At 41.7% G+C, this 13,808-nt stretch overlaps 1 protein-coding gene across 2 annotated transcripts in view; it reads right to left on the reverse strand.

Moving 5' to 3' along the window:
• Positions 1-6,345, reverse strand: part of insra (insulin receptor a) — a 47,445-nt gene extending 41,100 nt beyond the window's left edge. For both annotated transcript variants that reach the window (XM_062403749.1, XM_062403748.1), the window contains exon 1: positions 5,128-6,345. In XM_062403749.1, the coding sequence (XP_062259733.1) occupies positions 5,128-5,227 (100 nt within the window). In that variant the 5' untranslated portion in view covers positions 5,228-6,345. The remainder of the gene's footprint in view (positions 1-5,127) is intronic.
• Between the last annotated feature and the right edge of the window lie 7,463 nt (positions 6,346-13,808).

The following is a 13,808-nucleotide window of genomic DNA, read 5'->3' on the forward strand; positions in this document are numbered from 1 at the left end:
TTAAGCCAAAGTAAATCCGGGTCCAGCCTTTAAATAGAGTGAAAGTGAGTAAAAGAGGGGGCCTATAAAACCACAAAGTTCCCTCTTGGGATAATTCGATGGCTATCACATTGATAAATGGCTTTAGACCAGGATAATTTGGTGAGTCAGTTGCTCACCAGCTGCCTGAGCTTACGAAATATTCCTCCTGCTGGTTAGCAAAAGAGTCAATTGAATAGGAAATTAAACATTTAGAAGCCTATTGTTTCTTTTTATCCGTTTCTTTTTAAATTTGGGAAATTGATTACTTTGAAAAACCCATGTGACATTAACATGGTGTTAAAGAAACACAGGCTGCATCAGAATAAATATATATTACAGACCTTTAAGATCATGTGCGACTTAAGGACAATTGGGGGTAATCATTACCTATAACGTGTGAGTGCACAATAACAAGCACATTTCCTGTTAACAGGAGCACGGTGTAAAGGGTAAAGATCTGACACAACAAGACTTCCCTGTCCGACGCCTGCGTGGTCAGAGAGAGCGAGTGCAGGTGTGCCTTATTGCTCCATTTCCAAGCTGTATATAATTTTTCAAACGTGAACCCGTCAACCCGGATCAGAGCGTCATTGTCGAGGCTGACGAGTGCCAAAATCATTCTATTGTGTTCATGTCAAATCCAATCATGACTTTGGTACTTGAGACGGCACTGACGGGTGTGTGTGTGTGTGTGTGTGTGTGTAGTGTTTTTGGAGGGGTGGCTGAGAGGTGACAGCTTCATCACCTTACAGTTGGCGTTTTGTCAGGAGGAGTGAACCCAGGGTGGCAGCTGATTGAATCGTTGCCCACATACGAGGCCTGCTCCGGCCCCAAGTTGAGCTCGACAGCAGACAGCCACTGGCTTCCTGCTGTTTGACACTGCTGATTAGGTGACGCCTTATCAAGGCACAACAATACGCCACAGTCTCACAACCAAACCACCTGAGGCCTCAGTTCACAACCTGAGGTGAACCAAGCAGGAAGTTGACCACAGTTTTCGCCACTTAAGCAGTAACAATACATTCGAGTCACATACCTTAGCCTTTGTATAAACAAATAAATACAAGTTGGAAAACCCCCAGGAATTGAGCTTGATGATATTTCCAGAATCATTGCAAATAATTGTATCCATCTAGAAGAAACTTTTTTAGGACCATTATACGATAATAAAAAAAAAATATGAAATTATCTGCCAGGGTGGTTATGTTTACACCCCTATCTGCTTGAAGGGAGGCCAGATTTAACTAAATCAACTAAACAAATTTCCATGAAACTTGGTGGAAGGACACAGGATGGGTCGGGGAAGAATCCGTTAAATTATGGTGCAGATCCCGGATTGTTTCGTTTCAAGACTTATATAATTAATTAATGGATCTTGATGGGGAAAGAAATCAGGCACATAAAGGGAACTGACATTTATGAGTGTGTGAATTCTGGTGCAGCTTGTATATAAGGGGACTGTTGGGCATTGGTGGAGGTATATGCTCTCCTGAGTGCTATTCTAGTTTGACACTTAAATTTTATTTCTATCTGGGCACTTGTAAATAACATATAACGGCTGCTCTTATTGTGCAGGACAAGAAATGAAATAAAAATCACTTTTGACAATAACAATGCAATGGGCATATAAACAAACTGGCATCAATACAGATAAATATATTTGAAGATAAACTTGTTATCTTTACCCTTTCCATCTTTGGGACTTTTTACCACATGCTGTATATAAAGAGTTTGGGGATTGTTTTGAGAACTCGACTATATTTGAGCAGCTCCCATCCGCTAACTCTCTCTGACCTCCTTGCGTTGGGGGAACGAGGTCAGTGGTGTTCCAGTCTGAGTCTGTTGTGCGGCTGAGTTTGTGGCCCAATTTGCAAGGAGCAGTTTCTGGTCCATTACATATTTTTCATACCCAAACCACATCCATGCACGATAAGTAGTTCCTCTTTTAGGTACACGCTCCCTGATTTGTCTTTGGCTGGCCTGAGTCCTACCCGCAGTTCAGAATGAACCCTTCCTGTGTCACGGTACTCCATGTTTGTTTGTGTTGCCTATATGCAAGTTTCCTGCACGCATATGTGCCGTCCAAATGACTACAACATTTCCATAAAAATTTATTTGATGCACAGCTAAATAAACAGTAATGACTAATGTGAAACAACAGACGTTTTTCTATTGTCACATGACGTTGACAGGCTATAACTCATGACGTGTAATCAATGAGTTAGTGCGGTGGGCGGGACATTTCTCAACATCACAGAGGTGATTAAAGACAGGAAGAGGGGACTGCATTAAAGTATAAGTAGAACAATACGAAATACATTTATTTTAGTGGCCGTTTTTTTTAAAGGTTCTGATGATTGGATAAATATTATTTGAACAAAATATAAAAAATGGTTCCAAAGCTTTACCAGTGCAAACAGCAACACAGACATATTATCCGATAGTATTTAACAATTTTTTTTAGGATTACACAAATTACGCATTGTTTGTCATTTACTGAGGAATAATTGTTGGGAAAAACAGTAGCCCCCACTTAGGGTAAGAAATCTCATCCTAAGACGACTAAATGTTTTTTAAGCTCGATGGTTAAAAGAGTCCTGAAATAGTTTGGATTTCTGAGATACCTTCAAGAGTCAGTAAGTGCTGTTTAACAACCACAACTCATACAAAACGGATGTGTGTAATGAATACTAATAAACAAAAGAAGAAAACATAGGAACAGAATGATGTTATTTGGACATTTTTTAGCTCTTGCAAAACTGCCACTCAATAGTGAATAAATTAACATAGTAACTAACACTGCCACTGGACATAAGCCTCTATTATGAAGTGAATATTTTTCCACTAAGCTGAGCTGGACAGCGACCAACGAGAAGCACAGGAGGTTTCCTGACTTCGACACTGGTCAGTCGGGCTTATGAAATCAGCCAGTGTGAGGCCCAGGTTCCACTCGTCCCTACTGTGGTTCAAACGCACGTCTGAGAGGAGTGAGGGGGGTGAGGGGCTGCCGCAGCGCAGTTGCTCAACTTACTTATGATTTATGTCTTAAAAGTTCTCGTTCCGACTGGTTTAATGGCGTCGCTCCCTTCAACCCTCACTAAAATCTGATAATCGGTGGGAGAGTCGTGCTTTTCTGTTTCCTTCAGAGCGCCTCTTAAAAACCAACTTCCGCCAGGTACTGTGGAAGTCTGACGTTTAAAAGGGACCGAGGGCTACACACTGTTGGACACAAACAAAAAAATACTAACTGCTTATACTGAACATAGGAGGAGGAGCTCCTGTCAATCCGTCTCTGAACTAACACAACTGTTTGTTGTGTATATGTGCTCATGTCAGGATTATTGTAGGACAACACAAACTTACTCTAAAGCTTTTTTTCTTCCCTCCAAGAAAAACAGAAAAAAGGGATTAACACTTCAGATCAATTCATTAGTATTCACAGAGTAATGAAAGTAATTAAAACACCTGTATAAGCCTGTTATGTGTTGACCTAAATCAACGTAATGAATCTGGGCATTGACCTTCCTACAGAGACAAAGATTTGAAGGAAATCATCTCGGTTGAACGACATTAATAAAAATATGTTTTATGTATGTCAATAACACTCCAAAGTATTAACTGAGATTACCAGATTACAATTTAGAGTGACAATAAAAGGGTATATCGGCATGAATCACCAACTATTTTGATAATACATTATATGTAATTGTTTAACCAAAATGCCCAAAATGACATGGTTCCACTTTTTAAAATGTGACAATAACCTCATAATTCTAAATCAATTCAACGTTTGTGTTTTGGATGGGGCCGCAGGATATATCGGGGAGGATCTGTCTTTTTTTTTTATCTACTACTAACCCCAAACTTTACAGACTGAATAAAGTAAATTATTAGAGAATTATTATTGTTTGAATCTTATTTGCTTAAACTGCTGAAGAACTAATTTAAGCAACATTTGGATATAAAATGCTATAAACACTGGAATGTCAGGTTTATATGTAAAAAGTTGCTTATAGACATGTAACACCTCCAAATCACAACAATAACATTTCCTGATATACAGGGAAATAAAGGAGTCTTGTTTATCAACAGGGCCCTTGTTGTTTTCTTCTTCTAAAAACACCAACACTTACTGTACAATAGTTTAAACATGCAAGTGGTTCTCCAGGTTTGCATTTCCCCAGCGAGTATAACCAATATTTGCTCAAAACTAAAAAGATTCCAGTGGTGTGAAGCTGCGAGTGTTTGAGAAACGTGAAAATGTCTCCGGGTTGACTGCAAATGTGTTAATTCATTGTTATCACCCGGGGTCGGTTGGCTGGTGAATATAAAGGGGATTGTCAGGAGCTTTAAAGGGGGCTTATTGTTCCATTCCTGCACAGAGCACAGCTACAAGTCGAGGCTTTCCAATCTACAATCTACAGCACAGTCCAATTAATTTATTATTATTATTATGATCCCAAATCCTAAGACTGCTTACAAATGGGACAAAACATTTTGTTTACAGTTGCTGCTGCAGACTCCAAAAAGCCAGATAAGTGTTAACCTTTGTCCCTCCAATGCAAAGACTGTCTACAACTTGCTGCTTATGTGCCTCAAATTACCATCAAGTAACAAAACAAAAAAATCAGCATGTCAACATGGCAGCATTTAGTGATTCCACTCCTCAACCATCTTTATAGCATTTATCAGCATATTGAATTTATTGATCTTTTTTTAAATAATTATAAATATGTATAGACACTCGCATTATAAAAGGATTGCAACTATTTGGGTCATAAAAGTCTGTGGATCTCTATCAAAACATAAAGAGTTAAAATCAAAACATTGGATTAAAGCCACCATTATTGTGACACATGTAGTGAAACGTGTGAATAACAGTGGATGTGCGTGTTGATCATCTCTCCAGTGACACACAGACATTTGATAAATACAGGACAAAGATCATCATACAACATATTAAAATCCAACGTGTCTCTAATGTCTCGTGTCTGACAGCATCGTTTCTTCAGATGTACACAGTAGGGGGAGGGGGTGTGGGGGGGAGAGAGAGAGAGAGAGAAAGGTCCATGTTGCCAGAGAAGTGCGATCATTAGTGTTACTTACTCTCTCCAGTCGCTCGATGACAGCTCACCACGAAGCAGACAGCGGTCAAAACAAAACACAAAGTCCGGGGACACATCACTGACTCGGTATGAGACACCATTCAGCTCCTGTCCCGGGTCAAAACAGCTCGGTGGCCCCCTTTGGAAGAGGAGGACAGCTCAAAATGGAGGAGAGACACCTTCAGGAGACTGGTTTTGTTTGGTGGCGTGGGCCAACAGGTAAACAAAAATAAATAAAAGACATCCCGGAAGATGGGCGGAGGATCGACTCCAACGTGTTCGGGTCAGACGCAAGCTAGCGCTCCGGCTACCGCTGCTAAAGCTAGCCACCTCATGTGGAGGAGGAGGGAGGAGTGTGGGGGGGGCACCGTGGACACGCAGCAGCACGCACGCACACACCCACATGCAAACGCACGGCTCCTCTGTTTGATGTGTTTCAATGTCAGGTTGTCCCGGTTGAGTTTGTCCGAGTGGGGGGGCGAAAAGAAGAGCAACAAAATAAACAAAGCCGCGCGCAGGCTAACGTCAGTGCTAGCCGCGGAGCTAGCCACCTAGCTAGCTGCTAGCCGCCTAGCCTGGCTCCACCACTCCCGTCCAGGCCACGAGAAAGAGAGAGAGAGAAGTTTGCACAGCTTTTTTTTCCAACCGTGTTAAATTAAAAAAATCACGTAACAATGCACACGTGTATAAAAATGGAGAGAAGTTGCACCCGCGCTGGGGGGGGAGGTGAATTAATGTAAATAAAAAAAGAAGCCGAGCGCTAACTTAATTCAGTTTTTTTTTTTAAAGCGTGCGTGGCGTTAGCGTGTGTTTGGATTTTTTAAAAAGTCCTCCAGCGAGTCGCGAACATCTCCCCCTCTGGTGCTTGTATCCGTCGAGCGGCTCCTTCGCTTCCCGAGCGGGTGCACAGATTTCAGGTGGGGGGGCTCCGGGACGCTGACAGACGGGGTCGTGGCTCCGCAGCACTCCGGTGGTCTCCGTGTTGTTTTTTTTAAGAGATGTAGTTTCTCTACTGTTTTACTGCAGGAGGTTTTTGTAAAAACATGCACGTGCGATCCAAGTTGCGTCCGCGCTCTCCCGACAGAACAAGCAGCTGCACCGGAGCGAGTGGGATAAAAGTTCCTCAGCGTTATTTGTCCCTTTTCATCTCCCACAGACAGACTGAGGTAGATTGTACAGTCTCTCCCAGCTCCTGTAGGATCCGCTTCTCCTTCCCCAGCCAGTAAACAAACCCTGCCAGCGAGCCAGATGGGCTTCAGGGGAAATACGGACTGGAGCTTATTGGATTACACAACAAACTGATCCCAGTGTCAGGTGGTGGAAAGTAATGCAGTTAACTCCGACCAGTAATTTGTAGTGTGGAAGTCCAGTCATTTTATTCATGGAGGTGCATTTCAGAACCATTTGGCCCCGGAGAGCTTTGAGTCAGAAGAGGATTCGATCGGTTGTTCCAAGCAAAAAGACATGAGTTAAATAAGAGGATAAATGAAGGAAAGCATGGAATACGTGGAAAGAACTCATGGCCCAGCGGTCTTCTCATGAAATCACATTTTGATTTACTACACGCACATTCTTTATTTGGATTTGCTCCAACTTGCACATATGAGAACTTATCATAAATATAAGTTCATCGAAATCCATGAGTTCTTCTCTGAGAAATCCAGAAAATTTCATGGGAATCTGTCTTTTTTGCATAACCCGACCAAATGCTCAGGAAAACATCACCTCCTTGTTGGAAGTCACTTTAACCACCACATCACCTCATGAGAGCACATTTAAATTCACAGAATTTGGATTTTAATTAACTTTGTTTTGTGAATCAGCACCAAATTGCAAAAACTTAAATATCAAATATCTGTCCCCCAAAAGTCAAGATCCATGATGATGCATAATCCTGCTAACTAATAGAGAGAAAAGTGCAGAAAATGCCTGGATCCACTCCCTGCTCCTAGAAATGCACCAAAAATAAAACAGATTTTCTGGTCTGCGTCATGCACCACCACTCGAGGAGATTTCATGGAAATCAGTTGAGTAGTTTTTGTGAAATTCTGCGAAGGAACAAACATAAACAGAAGAAAACAGAACTTCCTTGGCAGTTTAAGGATGAACAAATCTAAGAAAGCAGTCTCTTAGTGTAACGCTGTGTGTATAGTGAGTGTGAAACGTGAAATAAGGCAAAGCAAATACTGGGATTAAGATTTATTGGATAATTGACATTTTATTTTTAAGACACAAACTTTTTTTATCAAATTCTCATTGATGAGTTAAGTATTAAGCAACAACACAGTAATGAAATACTTGTAATAAGCCACATGTAGTGTATTACATTGTTTGACAGATTTTGTAAACACTACAACACAGAGTCACATGACAGGGCCACTGAAAAGCCCTGTTGTGTTGCAATGCTTCTCACCTAATGTCGTTAAAAGTAACAACTACAAGACAGCAAACACACATCTTAGTATGTTTGTAACATCTTAGTAGCACACTGACAGATTTGTCCAATAATACACATTCAACTTCACCTCGAACATATCGGGTTTTACTTTTTGTATTTTACATTTCAAGGTCAAACGAATGAAGGACATTTTTGGGTGTCGAAAGTTTGTAACCGATGTGAAAACAGAGTCAAGGCAAGTTGTGAAACTCTGGAACAGAAGCGTTCTGTCAAATCTCGCCTTCACATTGTGCAGTCACAAGTTGTATCTTGCATAATCACCTGGGAGAGAGAGCGAGACAGAGGGAGAGGGAGAGAGAGAGTGTAACTGAGGGAGCATACCGACCAATGTCACTTTAAGGTAAATGCATTTGGCAGTTAGCCTCCGTCTAATTTCCATAAAGATCACATGGTGTTTTGGAAAGTCCCCAAAAGGCATGCTATAAAGAATCCAGATACCATGTTCCTAGACTGGCTGTTTCTCGTCCGATCTGGTTTGAGCGCTCATGTTTTGACAGTTAGGACGATTCCTTGTTATTTCAGGAAGCTGATGGAGGTTGGGGGGGGGGGGGGGGGGGGGGGGTGAGGAAGGAAAATCCCTGATTGATTCAACCATTTTCTCAGAACTTGATCCCTCACCGTTCTCACACACTCGGACAGATACGACTGGAAAAAAAAAAATAGACCCACTGCGATTACGTACTTCACACTCTGTTCCCAACTGAGCTCTCGGGGGCTTAAAATATCTGAGATTGTTCTTCCCCGACATGTTTGTCTGTGTCACAACCGCTAATTCACTACCTGTTTACATCCTCCGTGCAAGCAGCAGCAGCAGCAGCAGTGAGTTAATCATGTCCTGTTGTGCATTACACTAAAATAGATTTTACTGGAACACTAAAAAGCGGCTCTTACGGGATTTCTGTGGCAGCTGCGTCCCTGACCGACACGTTCAGGCCTCAACTTATTGTGAGATCTTCTCTTATTTGTCTGAGGTGTGAAATTAGGCCGGACGCTCATCTCGGTGCGGATGCAGGCCATCGTTCGGTGGGACTCGACACCTTCTTCAGAGGAACATGAAACAGGAAAACAGCTCATCAGCACCTGGTGTAGTGTTCTGGAAGGAGAACTGAAGCTCCACGTTCTTTGGGATTGCTCGCCAACGCCTTTTCGACAAGTGCCACTTAAAAGAAGCACAGAGGGGTCACTAACGAGCAGTTTGGACCATCATGCACTGCAGCAGCATCTTGCGTTGCGGATGTATCAGAGCTAAATTGCACCGTTGTGGATTGTAAACCTTAAGCTTAATCTTAATCTTAAACTTAATCTTATGAATAGTATGTTGAGAGGAGGAGGTTCCATAATGAGTTTAATAGACAGTGACTGGAGGAAGCCATGTCCCACTTCCCATTAATGAACTAGAGGCAATGTTTTTTAGATATAGGCATAACTCTATATATGGAGAGACGGAAATAGATAAATAAATGGATAGGAACATGGAGAGATATAGAGAAATAGATATATAGAGAGATAGAGACATCACGAGATATATGAAGATACGAGAAAGGGATAGAGGGTTAGGGATATATTAAGAAATATATATAAAGAGGAATAGGGATAGAGATAAAGACCAGTACAGATAGATATTAAATTTGTGACAACACTGTTTAGAAAAAATAATTTCTATGTTTTACGTGTTTGGACACAGCTTCCTTGTTTTTTTTTAATTATCTCTATATGATCAATTAAGTAAGAAAACGACTCATTAACAATACAAATGTAGGATGACGTCATTTTCAGTAAATTTACTCTCTAATATCTAGTTTAAACCAGCAGGCTTCAGACAGTACTACTAATCTACTTTGGTCAGATTAGGATTATTAGGGCCCAGAAATATTGATGTGTTTTTGAGGCTCATATGAACAAAAAAACAAAACAACACAAAAACAAATGAGTCATAAACACGTGAGCTGCAGTGAACAGTGTGGCGCGTTGCTCAGGACTTCAAAGGTGGGTTTTTTGAGCTGCGACCTCTAATCCTGACAATCCCACTGATCCTGACCTCTGCTGGGGTCGGAGGTCGGTCCAACTGTTAACAGCAAAGTCGTACCACTGGCAGAAGAAAGGTGGAGCGGGAAGGTCAGTGTGCTTCTTAAACCAATCAGCAAGAGCAGGCAGCTTTTAATATATAGTGGATATAAACTGTATAAATATATATGTTTGTGTTTGAGTGTGTGGATGGAAAAATATTTTGTTAAGTAAGAAAATAAATGAGCCGTGGAGTACAAATCACAGTATTTCACAGTTCTTTCCTCAAATAAAAACATAAAATACTTTAATACCTCCAATTTGAACTTGTTTAGAAGTATATTAGTTTTATACAATATTATCTGAATACTGTGACTAAATAAATTAAAAACACAACATAATTAAAAAGTATTAGTATGCATTATGTGTCATATCTTTGTCTGTAGTTGCATGTAATCAATAACTTTCTGATACTTAAATGAAGCCTGATAAATGAAGTTTTGTGGAGCAGATGTATCGTGAAAAGCCAAAATGGAAATACTCCAGTAAAGTGTCGTATTGTATTTAAGTGCACTACTTGAGTAAACTTTCTTTGCTGTTACTTTTCATTAGTGACTTAACATCACAGCTAATCAGTATGCGTGTTGTTGATTGGTTTAAATAACGATTTCTGTGAGGTATAAAAAACAATCAGCAGGCTGGAGTTGTACAGATTGAGATTATCAATTGTTAATTAAATGTCGACTTTTAAAAACCAATCGGAATTAAAAGGTCGATCCGAGAACACACATACCTCCACCAATCCTGTTAATGAAAGTGAAAAACAATCCCTGGGTCCGCTCCCTTAATTGGAACTGCTTAATTGGTTCTTCGTGGGCCCACAACACATCCTTCCACCAAGTTTCAAGAAAATCAGTCGGGTAGTTTTCGGTAAATCCTGTTGACAGACAAACAAACAGCAAAGAAAACATAACCTTCATAACACAACAACAATATGAGACTGAGAACAATCACACTTGATGTTAAGGGTGGTGGATTTCTGAGTTTAAACAAGGGCTAGAAAATGATTGAACAGATTTTCACACAACACAAAAGCCAGAGGAAGTTAACTAGCAGCTTTGTAAAGTGGGAACAACACAACAAAAAGCAGAACTTCTACATCAGCTGCCGTGAAGGAGCTGCTGTCCGTTCCTCCATCAACACTGATCAATCACAGGCTGAGTACTTCAAATAATTGGTCACCATCTCACAAAGCAAACCATATGTTTAGATGACTATTCCGGCGGGAATTGTTAAGAATGATAATAATAATCACTTAGTGCAACTTGAAACTGGTTTTACACAATTCCCCCACACATCGGTTTCCTGTCTGAGGGACTTGTAGTTATGTTAAGTGGGGATGCTGCTTGTGGAAGGAACTCCAACATCTGATATTTAGATGTTGGCTGTTGAAAAGAGTTACATTGTTGAGAAACCAGGCCGAACAATAGGCAAACATGAATGTCCTGAAAAAATAAATAAATAAAAGGCTTCACCAGCTCCTTATTAATTAGTTGACACGAGGAAAACAAAGGAAAAGAGCCAGACATTAAACAAAATCCTTTAAATAAATATATAAATACAGTATAAGCAAGAAATCAATACGTATTTTACAGTTTTTTAAGGTGATGCTGACAGATTCCATTTGAGTAATGGAAGGTTTTGTTCTACGTCTGACAGCAGAAACAGCTAGAGAGCAAACTTTGAGTTTTTCTTTTAAATAATCAGTTTGAATATGAGTCGAGAAACACACAAAGTCATTAGAACTCTAAAGGTAAAAAGGTAATTTCTCATCCCTGACATGTCATCGCTGTATTTAACCCCCATGGATAACATGTTGACAAGCGTTCATCATCTCCAGGTCAAGGAATACTGAGCAGAGCAGAACAGATTTCTGGTTTCACACATCGACTGTTTATAAAGATGGAACAATACGTCTCCACTTCCGCCCACTATCCAGAAATGAAGCCAAAATATCAAACAGTTCCATTTTGTGCATCTGAAATCTTGCAATCACGACATTTCACAAAATGTTGATACCGTTGAATAAGTAATTAGATGTCCCATCCACTAACTTGGAGGAGGCGTGTTCCACCATGTGCAATGTTCACAATGTTTTTAAGCAAAAAAAAGAATTAAAGAAAGTATATTTATGAGGTAACGAAGTGGTGGTGGCCTGGTGCAGGACAGGCAGCATCCAGGGAAGCTTTTCCTTAGAAAGCTGCTTGTTGCCGCTGCTGGAAATAAAGTTTATCGGCGTGATGACCCTGAATCACAAAGCAAATGTGGCATGAAATCAAAACAATGAGCCAAACGAGGCTGAAGGCTCATGTGGCCTGTTCATCACGGCACGTGGCTGCTCTCACGGGGAATCATTATCAAACACTGATTTAAATAGGGTTTAAACCACGTTAGGTGAAGATGTTGCTCTCGTCGCCCGAGGGGAAATGATTCGTACAAACTTTTTTCAACACAGGTCCGGTGACCCCGAGGTTTCATATTTGACTCGGGACACATAAAGTGCTCAGCTGTGAAAAACGGTGGAAGTCAAAACCTGTTTAAAAAGCTCATACGCTGTGGAAAATGGAGGAAAGTGAAAACGATGTGGCAGTTGAGTTTTCAGGTGTGTGTGAGTTTACATTGTTTCTCAGTTGTGACCTAAATCTGTTGGAAGTGATAACCTCACTTCAGGAGGAGGAGGGGGGGGGGGATTAAAGGGCTCTTACATAAAAACCTGAAGCCGCACTTTCTGCTGTATTAATTACATCCACACGTTGTAACCTTTAGCTTCTTCCAACGTCTAGGTATGTGGGGTAGCACCCTGATCGACTGCAGCAGCAACAACAGGGTCAGGGTTCACAGAGATAAGGCTGAGGCTGTGAACACGCTGTGACCAGGGGTGTTTTCTTTTACAGTCAATGCTAGATGTGGGTTTCCAGGGCTGTTGCAGTCCTGTGTGTGTGTGTGTGTGTGTGTGTGTGTGTGTGTGTGTGTGTGTGTGTGTCTGTGTGTGTGTGCGCGGAGGCCAAAACCTAACCCTGAGTCAATCGTCGGCCACCATGTGCCAGGAAGTCATATGAGGTGGTCTGCTTATAGAACATGGGAACGCAGGGAATCGTGGCAGAGGTTAGTGAAACGCCGAGGTTCACACAGACCTGTGTGACTGGGAGAACAATGAGGTTCAGACATGATTCATTCCCGGGGCTCTTCCTCGACGCCAGCGCGCTGCACCTCTCCTCCGCAGGAAAAGATGCTGCCGTGCGTGGGTGATCCACCACTGGGGCCACTTCCCCTTTCCCAGTGCGTCTGCAGGGCCGCGAGGTTGTGAAAGCCTTCTTCCTGACGCCGTTCCCAGTGTTTGCAAAAGACAATACTTTGGGTTAAGAGGCAGGAGATGATGGATGCTCTCCCTCTCGGATTTTAATGGACATCTATAGGAACGGCGCTGTGGACTGCAGCGTGGCCTCCAGCCAAGTCCCGGAGGCTGGGTTTTCAAAGCATGCAAGCATTCCTCCGCTCTCATGAACCTAACTGAAGCCTGGAAAGTAAATGTGCAATGACAGCGACTCTGCATCACAATACATTCCAGCAACTCCCCCCAAATAGTCACATGGCCCCTTTTCATCCCCAACACGAATACACCACAGAGAAACACCAGAGAGGCTCTCGACCTCAACTTTATGCCTTGGGAGTGATCTGAGTGATCTCAGCAGAGATGCCCCCCCCCTCCCCCCAAACTACCCCGGGACCTGTTTTATAACTTCGGCTTTATTCTCGGCTAGTCCGGTTTGACACCCCGGTGTATAAAGTAGGCTCTTGCCCAGGATATACCGCTCTACACCAGATTATACCCCCCTTGTGTCTGTATTTCAATGTCTACAGTTTTTTCCCCGCACCAGTTTATATCTCTCCTTTTTCATAAATCAGGTAACTCAGGGGTAAGGAAAATAAACTGGATCTATTATCAAATAATCGATAAAATACAATAACAAACTTAGCAATTGGAGAAACATTAGGACATTTTTTGAATAGGTTTACTAATGAGGTGTGTGTGTGTGTGGGAGGGGGGGGTTTACCCCATCAGGGTCGGAACAAGTGAATACAGTAATCCGGCCTGGGGGGGGCGGTTATGACATAGGGTAGCCTGTGTTATACCCTGGGTAAATTCTGGGCTAGTCCGG

This window comes from Platichthys flesus, chromosome 14 (genome assembly GCF_949316205.1).
Source record: "Platichthys flesus chromosome 14, fPlaFle2.1, whole genome shotgun sequence".
Classification (NCBI taxonomy): domain Eukaryota; kingdom Metazoa; phylum Chordata; class Actinopteri; order Pleuronectiformes; family Pleuronectidae; genus Platichthys; species Platichthys flesus.